We start from the raw sequence: 14,022 nt of genomic DNA, 5'->3' as shown, positions 1-14,022 counted from the left end.
TACAGTACATTAGCAAAGCTTATTGCGCCAACTAACATTTACATTAAAAAATACTAAAAAACATAAATATTAAAATTTAACAGCATTTATCTCGTTACGTCAGCGAAATTTCTCTTGTTAACTTAAAGAAAAAGTAATTATAAAACAGAAATTCACCTCATTCCAACGACAAGAAATTCCGTTAACCGTTTCTATATTTAGAAATGCCCACACACGTGATAACGTAAACAAAGAAATTCACGTTTTAAAAGTTAAGAAAATTAATAATTACTTTTACATAAAATTTAAAAATTAAACTTTATTTAAACAAATAAATAAATAATAAATCTTATTTATAAATATTGGAAATAAAAACAGATATTTTAGTTATGTCGTAAATGGCGCAACGGTCGCTCGAATTCCAAGATGGAGGAGATCGGTACGGAAAGTGTGAGAGGTCAACAACAAAAAGTGGTGACGAAATGTCTGGAAAGGTTAATTAACTGTCGAGAAAATCCCGAAAGGCTTAAAAGCCAAGTTAATGATGTTTTCGACCAATTAAATGCCTTAGAATTTAACATAAAGTTCCTGGAAGAGAAAGTAAGTAACCATTCGGGTAGGAGTCGCTACCTACCCACATCGTTGGTCACGTCTGGTAGCCACGTGACTTCTCTCGGTCACGTGAGCAAACCAAGGCCACGTGGTTTAAACATCTTGAAGGAATCTTAGTCAAATCATTCATGTTTAATACAATATACCTTAAATGGAGTGAACTCTGAATGAGGGATTTGCCACTCCTCAGAATTGTAGACCTGCTGAATTAACAAAAAAGACAACGGAACTATACCCGCATGTCTGACCCTTCGTGAGATACTTGCTTCCGAACGTTCGGTGTGGTTAATGTTATCTTAGGTTTTACCGTAAACCGGTACTACTACCTATTTTCTGTACTCTGTGGCATTGCAAGCACCGAAGCACCTTTGTTGAGCTACCCCTGGCACCTCGTAAAACTACATAACATTTAGTACTACACGAAGAGTTGAGCGGGCTACTCAAAGCCAGCGTAATCACGTGGCGATAAAGTTAAATGCGATATAGTTTTATTGGAGCACGCGTCATTGCTCCCGTATGCATGCAAACTGAAAAATAGGCCAATTTTTCAGGCTGTATCTCGCGAAGAATCACAAAGCTTTCCTTTGACTTTTTTAAAAATAATTTATAAGTGTAGGAACTGCTAAGGGGCCAGAGAAAAATTTATAGATCCCCTCTTGACAACCCGTTAAGAAGAAAATTTGGTTAAGTAATAAAAATAAAATAAACATGTTGCATCACAGATCGCATCCAAAATTAACAAATTGTCTTTCTTTAATCCATTTTGAAGATGATGCAAGCATGCAAATGAGGATAATCTTCACAATTTCTTATATCCTTATAGAAGTGATTTTGTCTATTGCTTCTTTTTCTCTGCATCTTTCGTGAAAACTTACCAAAGTAATCAATCTACATTTGTCAAAACCAAGAGATTTGAAATGTATAAAAACGAATAATCTGAATTATATTTATATATGAAAGAACAGAAGATAGTCGTAGTCTAGTTTATATTGACGATCTGCAGTAAAGAAGATGACATGACAAACGTACCACTGTCTAAATTGTGGTGGAGATTAGTCACCTTTGATGTGATGTCTGAATTGATTTTTATAGTCATGTGACCGTTTTTTTTCAGTGATCTGACAATGTCACTTCTTGTGATATTACTTGTGACATAGTTATAAAGAACAAATGAACATTTCATTTTGTAGCAGGGTAGACATGCAAGACTTGTCTGTTGCATACAGAGCCGCAAACAAGTTCCCTTCGACCCTATGACAATCAAATAAATTTTGTTTTACGTTGCCTCTGACGGTTTGCTTTGATATCGATTAGTTTGCACCGAGGAAAATATAACAGAGATGAATTAACTAACTTTCATATATTTACACTAAGGAGGGCGATAAAATAATGTCAAATGTGCCATTGTTAGATTGTTTAATGAGAAACGAACTAGCTTAGAGTAGAAATGTGTTTAACAAAGGATGTTTCTAGTTAATAGTCTCGATTTAGTACACATTTAGAAACGTTTTATGCATCGCCATTTGCTATTTATGCACGTTTTATGCACAGCTCTTTGAGGTAGTAGAGTATAATTATAGATGGGATATACTTGCGGGTTTTATGACTTTAATTGAATTGCCGTAAATAAAACTGTATTTAAAATACCGTTTTCTTATTCTTGTTAATTTCCTCTTCTTTATTGACAGGATGTTACCGAACTGCTGAATCTCAGCATGGACGTTCTACCGCAAAACAACGATCATCTTTTATCAAAGTGGTGCCATTTAGTAACTAATTTGATATCTAGACAGCAGGTAAGCAAGTATGACTAAACACATAAGTTTCTCTACATTTTGTATCAATTGATGATTTAATTTACAATTGTACTCATAGATCGCGTTACAGACCGGTACTCTACTTCACGTAATTCAGTTTATTGTTAGAAAAGTCGAGAATTCAGGCGTCTGGGCTCTCCCGGATCTTCTGACCATCCTCTCTGTTTTACTTCAAGATAATGGTGCTTCGGTCGAAAAGGTGATTGGTATTTGTTAGACAGTAACTGAATTTGAGTGGTAAATTAAATCATTTCCATGTCTTTGCATAGTTTTGGGAAAAATTTGTTGGGAAAGATGGAATGTTGTTGAAGTTTTGTGCACCAAATTATCCAGACTTGGAAATAAATCATATTTCCATGAAGTGCATGCAAAATTTATTAGCGAGGTAAGTTCAGTTTGTTAACTTCTGAATGTAGAATTTATGTTGTCATCGTCTTACAAGTCTCATTTTACTCATTTTTGAAGTAACTTATGACTTTGTCCTTATTAACCTCTTCCTCACTGGATTGTTTGTTTGGACAAATATTTTTAAAGTCAGTTTCTAAGTTATAATGAAATTATGTAAACTTTTTGGGCACACTTGGACTTAATTTTATTTTTCTTCTGTTCACCAATTAATAATAACGCAATAATTATTAGAAGTACTTGCAATTAACATGTAAAGGTCAGGAACATGTAAAACAGTTTCTTTTTCTCATAATGATGTGTTTCGATATGATTTACAGTAATTTTACATCAGTTATAAGTGACTCTTCTCTTTATAAAACTTAACAGGAAACAGAACGAAGTGTACCTTAACGAAGACTTATTACTTAACTGTTATTCGGCCTTACTCGCCTCTCTGAAAGCTTACGTCTCTTGTGCTGTCGACGACATCGGCAACTGTAAGGTAAGAATGATTCGAGGGACTTGAAATAAATTTCGTATACTGTTTTTGCGATCCAAAATTCTGCATTAACAACCCAGAAATTTCCATAAATTCTCAATAAAAACAGTTTATTATTACATATTTGTTAAATACACCTGAAAAATCTCTAAACTTTCAAAAAAGGTGGTCAGTTTAGTTATTTACAGATTTTCCTTCTCATTGGGGTTCAATGGGCTTGCAGTGGGTAACTGGATGGAAAGGAATGCAGCTTAATGTATCCCAAACAGATCAATTTTGCCATAAAAATTTACCAGGTTTTTCACCACTGCATTCAATCTGCTGTGTAGGTCAACCCTTAACCACCTTGGCCATTGACTATATAATAGTGAGGTCGAGGCCGAAGTTTTAAATGCGAAAACGTGTACGTCAGACGTTCGGCGCCGCTTTCCTGTAAGCCTAGAAGTTTGACAATGGTGTTTGGAAAGTCGGTGGAATCGTGCTCGACTTTTCACGTTTAAAACTTCTGCCTCAATCTCACTATTCTGTTACACCATTTTGCAAACAGAAATGTTTACTTATCTGCCACACCTGGATTCAAAATATAAAACGAAAACACAACCCTGATTTCAGAGACAATTTCTAGACCCCGACAATGGTGTAGAGATAATCTAGCTCACAGTTTGAAAAATTTCATTGCATAGACAACATCTCTTGTCCATTGTAGTTTAAGACTGATTAGAAACCAGTTATTTGACCTAATTTCTACATTCACTCAATGGCAGATATAGACAGCATTTTAATTTGCCTCCATATTGATTTGTTTGTCGCAAAATTTTGATAAAAATGGACGTTGTTCATTTGATAAATGTTGTAAATGGGATGAATCGACAACATCTTGACAATAAGTGCGAGAGTAATACGAGATCAGAGTAATCCTGTAGAAATTATTTCAAAGACAAATTCCAAATTTCGGTGCAGATTTTCTAAATCTGTGTTTTAAATTGTATTGACAATGTAAGTGGAAAACAATTGCTATTGTTAATTGCCTTATGATTATAGAACACTTCAATATACACTCAGATTCCTTAAATACTTGACACACACACCTTGTATCTCTAAGAACCAACATTTATTGCTTTAACAAACAGGTCGTCTTCAGGTATTTTCAATTCTCTGGAATGTTTTTATGATGGTTCTATATTCGAATGATTATGCGGAAAGATCGTTTTTTTCGCATAATTGTTCGAATATAGAACCATTATAAAAACGTTCCAGAGAATTGAAAATACCTGAAGACGACCTGTTGATCAGGTTGAAAACATTTGGTTCTCAGAGATATGAGGTGTGTGTGTCATAGGATTATAGAACAGTTGAAAGGCTAAAACAACTTTACATTTATATTTGTCTTTCAATTGTTCTATGTTACAAACTGACCACCAAGGAAATGACGAAGAGAATTTACTTTGAATATTCTCCTACATGGTTTATTTCACTGCCAGAATACAGTTATCATAATCCTTCTCAACTGCAGGATTGTGTTTTACAATTTCTGCAATAACACTTCTTTCTTCTTTGAAGAAATTCTACTACATTTTCTTTTTGAAAAAGATTTTAATGGACAGATTCTGTTTGAAAGAGATTTAATGCAGTGTTTCCAGGAGAACTAATCATTGTATCCATGCTCACCATGACCTAATTCCTATGGATTTTTTCCCGTGACGCCATGCAAAACAATGTGTCTACCAGATATTGCCTGCCTCACTCAATAAGTTAAAGAATACAATTGGTATCATTCACTGCAATGTTCCTCATGCAACTCTTGCAGCAACAACCATATCATGTATAACACTGCATTTGAGTGGGCAAACAACACTTTGAATGTGACCATTCACAGGCATTGCATTATCCAATACTCTGTATTCACACTAGTCTCAACCTGATTGTCACACAGACTGCATTAGTCATTTACAGCATCTTTCATCTGTAATTTGCAATATGTTCTCTTTTCCCATTTGGCAAGTGACTGTGTAAATGCATAAATGTAGATTGCTTTTAAGATATTTTACAAATCAGCCAACAGTTTGTTACAGTGATTCTCAAAGTTATAGTTTATAGACAGTGTAAACTGAATTATAGATAAACTGTAGACCACACATTCCAAATATACCTTTTGTTGATCAGTGTTGAGTAGAAAAAATCACCAAACACTTGGTTGCTGTTTTGCATCTCATCAACAGTTCTCTGGGTTTTCTTCATGTCTAAGTAGAGGACTGGTTTCGTGTTGAAAGTTCTCTCTGGAGGCACTCCCCTTGGAAGATCACCCATGTGTTTTGTTACCTAAAAATTGTATATAGTATCTTTTTCTAATAATTGTTTTCTTCATTTGCCAGAGGTCAAATCTACCCCCTCATGAATCCTGTGATAGGTTTGGTCTGAAGGCTTGTAACAGTCTTGTAACAGAACTGAACACATCACGCACAAAACCAACACCAGCACTATGAAAATAAAAATTTACTAACGTTTTTCTATATGAAATAGACATCATCAGGTACAAACAATATAGAACAAAATGGCCCAAAATCAAATATACAGCCATATAAATACAGCTGTATATTGTTTGTAAAAATACAAATTTATACAAACAATATAGAACAAAACGTGGTGTATTTATACAAATCCAGTTTTGGATATATACAGAACTGAACTTTACAATTTGTTGGGTCTGTCAGTTTAATCTTCAGCAGGTATGATTGTTAGACAGGTAAGACATCATTACCATATTTTGAAGCATTAATTTGTTTAATGCTTACGTACAGTACATAGCAATTAATTTCATTCTTTTATTTTAAGATTGAATAATTTAAATTATCATTCATTGAACATGTAATTAAATCTAAAATGCATAAAGTATAATAATGTTTCTTTTGAAATTTTTTACAGGTAATCGTGACCATTCTGAAAGCACTTCAAAATCTGTTATTAGGGTGGAAGACGATACCTATCGGACAGCTGGGATGTCTCTTGGGATTGTTAAAGGTACACTATCGCCGGTCAAATTGTTACGACATGCTTATTGGGAAGCTCCGTGGTATAAGAGCTTTCCCAATAAGTATTTGCCAAAGTGTTGGTTGTGAGAAACCAAGGAACCTTGTTGGTAGAAAGATGTATCCAATCGCTTATTCTAGTCACACTGGAAGAATAGCTTTAAAAATGCTTCTTCAGTATAGGGAATGGATGGAAGTCCAAATATAGTACAGAGTGTATCAAAATTGTCTTTATATCTTTGTTGGAAAACAAAAAATTTATTCAAAGGATCTGCACAATATTAACTCGTACCTGAACCTGTTACCGGTGTTGGTGAAATGACGGAAAAAATATCATGAACGTTTTCGAACCTTAATAGTTTGCACAATATTAAAATAAACAACTGAAGTGCCTTTGACTGGTGTGCTTCTTCTCTCGGTAAATCACAAACGTTTTCGAACCTCGTCGGGTCTTTCCTTGGGTGTAACGGAATTCTGTGTTCTAAAAATTTAAATATCCCGTCGAAGTTGGTCGTTGATTTAGAAAAAACTGCATTCTGGAACGCTGTCGGCTACACGCGACAGTGTTCCAGAATGCAGTTTTTCCAGTATCCAGTATCAAGCCAGTATCAAGATGGCTGTTTTCACAGATGTGGAGGAAACTTGTGGTTTTTCGTTCAAAGAAATAAAATCTGCTACATTGGTGCAAAGGAATTTCTATATCAAGTATCACAAGTAACCACCCTGTAGGTCTATAGTTTACTTGTGGCACAAGAATTTTGTGTAGACTGGATGTTCCTTGTACCATAGAAAGAATGCCAATAGATACGAAGATGCCATGGAACAGATCAGGGAGAACAGCCACATAAATGGAAGTCATAGTGAACCATAGAAAAACAAATAGGCATAAAACTCGAAGTGTTGGAATACATTGAAATGTTCTAAAATTATGTTTCGTCTATCAGTTCACCAATATCTCACCCTCAAGTTGTAAAGTTATTTTGAAACTTTACAGTGTTTACAGTATCGGTGTGAAACACCCTGTATGGGTGTTTCACACCGATACTGTAAACACTGCAAGGAAAATGCTAGAAGGGTCATACATGTGTCAATGCAGCTTTCCGACAAAGTTCTACCCTTGTGTCTGATTTAAGCTGTTTCTACGCTCATGTCTACATTAGGAGCAAGAATTATGTATGCAAAACTAAAGGTTGGAGCATTACTTTAAACCATTAATAAAATTTTCTGAGAATCTAACCCAGATTTGAGTTGATTTCTCTCGTAGTGGCAAGTACGTGCTTTAGTCATTTCAGCCAGTAGTTTTCAACATAGAGTTTGTAATTTGGATTTTGATCGCAAAGAAGAATTGTTTATTCTTACGAATCACATCACAAAGACACCTTTTATTGAGATCCCTTAGGAAAATGCCTCGGATTCCAATCCGAGAGATCCTCGTAACCTATCTCGGATAATTCCTTTCAATTTGTCACTCAAATTTCCTTGTACTTTCAGACTTTCTTGCACATCTGGCTCACCATAAATAGATAAAACTGTATGTGCTGGTATAATTTATAGTACAGCACATACCAAACGTCAAACAAGAAATTTAAATAAAGTAGAATTTTCTTACATCTGTTTTCAGTTTTACCTCTTCCACGGCCAACCGGGTCAAGGATCTCTAACGTCAGTCTGCCTGTATCCATCTGTGGGAAGTCAATTTGCCTCGACCGTGCAACAAGACAATGAAACTTCGTATCCAAAGGTAAAATTAAATTGCTTTATTTTTGAATTATCAATAAAAAAGCAATAATTAAGTTGTTTTGTCGTTATGATAATTTCATAGTTAATGTCTCAAAAAAAGAGGAATCGTCGGAGGAGTAAAACGGGAAAGGGCAAAAATAAAAAGAAGGAGCAGCAAGGAGAAGAGGATGAGCTATCTGAAGGTAATGTATTAGGATTTTAATGTTCACAAAATCTACGGCATCTTTATTAGGATTTTTGCCAAGGTGCAGAGGTACCCACCTGCTGCCTGGAAGGACCAAGTTAAACCATAGTTTGAAAACCCTGGGAATTTTTACAATGATCTGATCAGATAAGTCAGTGCTTGCCCTTTTTCACTTAGTGAGCATAACTTTGGTCGGACTTATCTATAATGGATTAGTGGCAAAATTAAGGCAACAAGTTTACCAATTATCCATTTTCATTGTGAGGCCAAAGGGCTTATCAGTATTTGAGAATTTTATAAAATTGAAGACAACGAAGAATTCATTTCTGAAGTATCTTTACTTCAGAGATGACTTCTTTGTCTTCAAACTTGCTGCAAAAATTACATCTTTCAAAGAATCAAAAAGATTTCTGAGATAGTAAATGGATGATGTTGATGGTTGTCGGACAGGTTGGCAGCACATTTAAGACATCTCTATGGAAAACAATTGCTACAGACTTGCAGAATTGTACCGCAAAGAATTTTATGATACCATTCTGCAGGTTTGTGTCACAGAATTATAGATTGTAAGTGTTAAAACAATAATTTTTTATAGTCTAAACTCCCAAATTACTTTAATTACAAACTTCGAACTGCTATATTGCAGATTACAAATATACAAAATACCAACCAGTAACTGGAACATATTCTCTAATACTTCAGTTAACAATGTCCATTATCGTCGTCATATTCAACAATTCTAAGAACAAAGAAGAGTTCTACAATGATGGACATTTTAGGATTTAAAGCTACTAAAAAGTGTCCTAATGGGGTAGTTGGTATTGTGCGTTTTTAACCTCCAATAAAGCAGTTCTGAATCCATAATTGAGTGGACGCTTCATAAGTGAAAAAGTGTTTTGTCTGTAATCAAAATATAATGTAACCATGCAACCACTAAAAATGATTTTTGGAAGTGTACAACTCGACAAGGCCGCTGTCGTGACAAATATGGAATTTTGAAGTTCTCTCTAAAGACCGAGATGTTTGAGACTAAAGTTTGCCATGTAAAGTCTATGGGCTGATTTCCAGTTGCATGCAACGTGTCAATCGAGTTTCTGATTGTCATCAATTTACATTAGTCTTTAGGATGTGCATTTAACATACAAGGGTCTGTGGCCACACGTGGGTAAATGTTTCTTCACATTTTTACCAGTTATGATGTTACATGTGCATGTCTTCCCTGCAGAATGTTAGAAGCTTGTCACCACATTAGTTTTCATGTGAAACCAAACCAAAACCTATAGAAAAAAGAAAATACCTAGTTATTAATTTAAGGCTCCAAAATAACATACTTTTGTAGTTAGGTACCAACACTATATGCTGCATTGATTTAGATAATTAGATGTTGAACAGATTTTGAGTGTAAATCACAATTGCTGGACTTAATTCCATTAACTAATGGTGTTACATTAAATAGGTGCAGCCTCAGATTCTGGTTACAACTCCTCGAGGCACTCACAGTCTCAGATCAATTCAATATGGAACTGTCACTCTACTCCTCCCTGGTTGACCAGTGGTTCGGATTCGGAATATTCCGATACCGAGATAAACCAATTGGCCAGGATCCGTTCCGCGCAGTCCTCGGTCCGTCAGCATGCTTTCGTGGGACTGCAAGCCGTTGTAAGAGTGAGTGTTGCAGCCTCCGTCCTCATACATTGAAATTTCATACCTTATATGTAAAATAGTAGTAGTTTGGCACAAAGTCCAAGTTGCAATGCATAAAATGTAATTTAAAGCACCATGTTTTAAACAGGTGACGGATAAGAAGACCATGTTCGGTTATTGGTTATCGTTCCTTCCTGACAGTCCCTCGGCAAGCATCCCCCAACCGCAGACCATCCTGCTTTCGATTTTAAAAGATCCATCTCCGCAAGTAAGAAGATTTGTTACTATTTTAAAAACGATACTGCCAAAGCAACTTTCTAAACGTGTCGTAAACTCTAGGTACGAGCAGCTGCGATTTCGGTGCTGACAGACTTGTTGGAAGGCTCTAAACAATTTCTGATGGTGGCAGACGAAAGGTAATTTCTCACTCTTTCTAACGAAAGGCATAACGAGTTGAGCTATCATTTATCTTATTTTAGTGTAGTTGTGAGGACGGCTTTCATTCCCCTGTCCACAACACTCGGAGTTCTGGTGAGAGAGCTTCACAGGTGCCTTCTCTTGGCTCTTCTGGCAGAGAATTCGTCATTTATACTAATTCAGCTGTTAAAAGTAAGGATAATTTATTAATGTAAATCATTCTTTGTGACATACAATTCTTATTGCTATATTTCATCTGGCATTTATTTCAGTGTTATGCAACTCTTATTAACAATGTTCCCTATCATCGCTTTCGTCCGGATCTTCTAATTCGTCTACTGAAGCATCTCTATCCACTTCTTCACCATAAAGGTAAAGAGAAACAACAAACACTCATAAGTCAAAAGTGTGATTATAAAATATTTCATTCGTTTAGATTCACAAGTGCAAGTTGCGTGTCTTTCTGTCCTCGGATCCATTGTTTGTGTTCAACCTGCTCCTGTGGACGTTTCCACTCTGCTGAAAAGCTCCGTTGTAGGTTTCGAAAGTGGCCGAGAATCCTTGGAACCAAAAACAGTGGATGCAACGCCAGACGGCAACATACCCTGGTTGATCCGACATTGCCGAGATAATGTTTTGAAAAAAGACATTCCCCTTCCCGTACAATTAGAATCACTTCAACTGTTAGGACTTTTCATGAAAGTTTACTTCGACGTCATGAGGTATAGTTTTCGATAACACTACATACATATTGGCAATTTATGGAAATTAATTTAGATTATTGCAGATACCATTTACCTTGTATCGAAGAAGTGATAACTCTATGTTTAGAAGATACGAATTCATTTCTACAACTCCACGGTGCTAAGGTATTTAATGTAACAATTAAGCAAACCTGGTTAAGAAAACACTAATGTGTGTGTTATCGTTTAGTTGTTGGAGTCGACCGGCATCAGCATGTGCAATGCAAGTCAGAACTCAGCTAATGATTCCACCAAGCTCTCGACAAACAGATTACAAGATGTATTTAAAAACTTCATCGCAATTTCTAAAATTTGTGTCAATTTCTTTAAAAAATTTCCTCCGATTTCAGTTGTCGCAGTTCTGGAAAAAGTTACTCGACGGCCCGTTACCACAGTGCCTACAAAACGACAATCACAATACACTGAGGAGCATATGCTGCAACTGTCTTTCGACCATTACGGCCGACGTGTTTGAGAGCTTTCCGGTGAGTACTTATTGCACAGTTGCACAAAGATGGCTTATTTTACGCTACATCACTTTGTGTATCTTTCAGAAAAACACTCAAATCTTCTGTTTGACTGTGATGCTGGGTTTGGCCAGAGAAAACGATCCTAATGTAAAAGGAGCGGCGATTCGATGTCTCGGCATCTACACCTTATTTCCGTGCCTTAGAGAAGTATGTTTCTTAATGCTTCCTTAGTTTAGAGTTGTTTAAACAAATTTGCAATGAATTTGCCTAATGCAGGATGCATCGTTTCTGTTGGATGCCGGGGAAATAATTGTGGAAGCGATAAACGACAGCCATTTTGGTGTTCGTTCAAAAGCTTCCTGGTCTTTGGGAAATTTAAGCAATGCGTTGCTGTTGAGTAAGTAAGTAATAATTGTCGATTTTGTTTCTTAAAATGTTTTGTCGTCGAAGTATAGCGATTGCATTTTTAGGGAAGAACATTTGGAGTTTTCTTTGGAAGTTCCAGATATATTTGTTTATTCGCTCGGAATGGCGGCCGTCGTGGCCTCGAAAGATCGTGACAACGTACCCGCCAATGCCGTAAGAACACTGGGAAATTTGTTGTTTTATCTATCTGAAGATGCACTAAGTAAGTTTACAGAAAAATATCTTACATAAAATTTCATGACATTTCCTTGCGCATGCACTTAAAAGCCTTATATTCTTATTCATTTTGTAGGAAAGGAGCAGATAAAAAGTATGATTTTGGACGCAGTGTCGGCACTCTTAAGGAATCTTAAGACCAGATTTGTCAAAGTACGCTGGAATTCCTGTTATGCACTCGGCAAAGTCCTGCAGAATTCGACGCTACTCGAAGCAGGCATTCTACCAATGGTAGGCTGTTTTGGTTTTTAAATTTTAAAATGCTTTATCCTAAGCCCAAATTTTCTAATCTCAGGACGACATATTTGTCGCACTCTTGTCGACCCTAAGCGAAGGCACAAACTTCAAAGTGTGCATCAATGCAGCTTCATCACTGTCGAGCATTTCAAAGAGAGAATATTACGGCAGGTATCTAGTCAACGTATGGCATCAGCTTGTAATGTCGTTATCGAATAGCCGCGACGACATCGACTTTAGAGAATTAAAACATCAAACAAATTTATGCAATCAGGTAAGAAATAGTTTTTTCATTGTGACTGATCTGGTTTGAATGCATCTTTACGTAACTTTAATTGTAATTAGTTGTGCAAGAGTTTATGCCACCTCACAACCCTGTTACAACCGGAAGACCTGTCCGACGTGGCCGAAATGACCCTCCTGCTAAAAGATTCTTTGCTGACATCCATGAATAAGTTTCTTGCAGATTCCGCCAACGGTAAGTGGTGACCATACATCACACGAAATGAAATTCAAAGTATTAAATTGCACATTTCTTCACAGACGAAATTCGAGACAGGGCAGCAAAACACTTAGACAAATTATCATCTCTGACGACAAAGAGTACTTCCCGAGAAGTATTGTACGTCCTGCAGGAATCTCTTCACGTAGAAGAGGACCAAACCGCCGCCTCTTAATAAACATCCCGTGCACCACGACACGACCGCATACACGCATTTCGTATAACTATATTTTTGATACATTTATACGGTTAATTTGTTGCAACTCACTTATTTGATTTGACCAAATCAAGATTGTAAATGTTTTACCAACCCAATTCTTATATTGTGCTGTACATTATCCCAATTATGTATCTACATTGTTGATTTTTTACTGTGTATCATGTTATGTGCATGCCATAATAAATTGTTTGGTTATCTGTTTACAAGTGTTCTGTATAGATGCATGTGTAACCTAACTGCAGTTATGCACAACTCGGAACAAGTATTCTGTGCATAAAAGGACGAGAGATTCAACATAATGGAACATCGTGTTTTCATAATAAAATTCAACTGTGGGAAAATTGTATTCTGTAACAATTATTAAACACTGGTTAACTTTAAATAAACTACCATCCAAAAACCAAATGAAATGGTAAAAACTCACATTAGCAACCATTTTCCTCCGTATTAAATGAACATCTTCGGGCTCTTAAACATTCTAAATTTGAAGTGTGCGAGTCATTCAAATTTAGAATCTCGATTCCCAAAATACACGAGCTCGTCGATCGGTGTCCTCGAAATTAATGCTTGCATTTCTCCAGCTTGGCTTTTGGTAATATTGCGGATTGCTTGTAGAAGGGTCCACCAATCAACGAGCCTATGTATTTTGAATGAAGGTGTAATGTTGAGAGTTTTCTGTTGGTCAATACAAAAATCTCCAACTGCAAATGCCCGGAAGTGTTATGTAAAAACTGCCTTTGGTTCTCCTTTCTGCGTGACGATTTCATCTCTATGTTTACGGTACACAGGAGCTAGACATTTTGCTGTTTTTCCCCAAAGCGTGCCATGCTTTGCTATTCAATTTTGTGCCAGATTTCAAAATTTGGACTAGTTTCTATTGCCACTTTAATAAAAATATCACCA

At 36.2% G+C, this 14,022-nt stretch overlaps 1 protein-coding gene and 1 long non-coding RNA gene across 2 annotated transcripts in view; one reads left to right on the top strand and one right to left on the bottom strand.

Annotated features, from left to right (window-relative positions):
• The window catches only part of LOC136968947 (uncharacterized), a 29,057-nt gene extending 28,821 nt beyond the window's left edge, over positions 1-236 (bottom strand). The window contains exon 1 of the long non-coding RNA XR_010879733.1: positions 157-236. This is a non-coding gene — a long non-coding RNA (uncharacterized lncRNA). The remainder of the gene's footprint in view (positions 1-156) is intronic.
• A 157-nt stretch (positions 237-393) lies between these two features.
• LOC136968944 (HEAT repeat-containing protein 6) lies at positions 394-13,325 on the top strand. The gene is made up of 24 exons (XM_067263020.1): positions 394-579; positions 2,280-2,387; positions 2,467-2,607; positions 2,678-2,793; positions 3,183-3,297; positions 6,217-6,312; positions 7,942-8,061; positions 8,143-8,242; positions 9,701-9,909; positions 10,037-10,156; positions 10,228-10,304; positions 10,368-10,497; positions 10,578-10,677; positions 10,742-11,027; positions 11,093-11,174; positions 11,239-11,328; positions 11,399-11,533; positions 11,603-11,725; positions 11,795-11,919; positions 11,989-12,146; positions 12,237-12,391; positions 12,456-12,671; positions 12,743-12,875; positions 12,941-13,325. Exons 1-24 carry the CDS (start codon positions 406-408, stop codon positions 13,072-13,074), a joined length of 3,243 nt encoding a protein of 1,080 aa, XP_067119121.1. The 5' UTR covers positions 394-405; the 3' UTR covers positions 13,075-13,325.
• The last annotated feature ends 697 nt before the right edge of the window (positions 13,326-14,022 follow it).

The sequence above is a fragment of the Centruroides vittatus genome, unplaced genomic scaffold, assembly GCF_030686945.1.
Source record: "Centruroides vittatus isolate TY-2023 unplaced genomic scaffold, ASM3068694v2 contig_166, whole genome shotgun sequence".
NCBI classification, from domain to species: domain Eukaryota; kingdom Metazoa; phylum Arthropoda; class Arachnida; order Scorpiones; family Buthidae; genus Centruroides; species Centruroides vittatus.
Note: the sequence above shows the minus strand (reverse complement) of the source record. Positions and strands in the feature narration are given on the sequence as shown.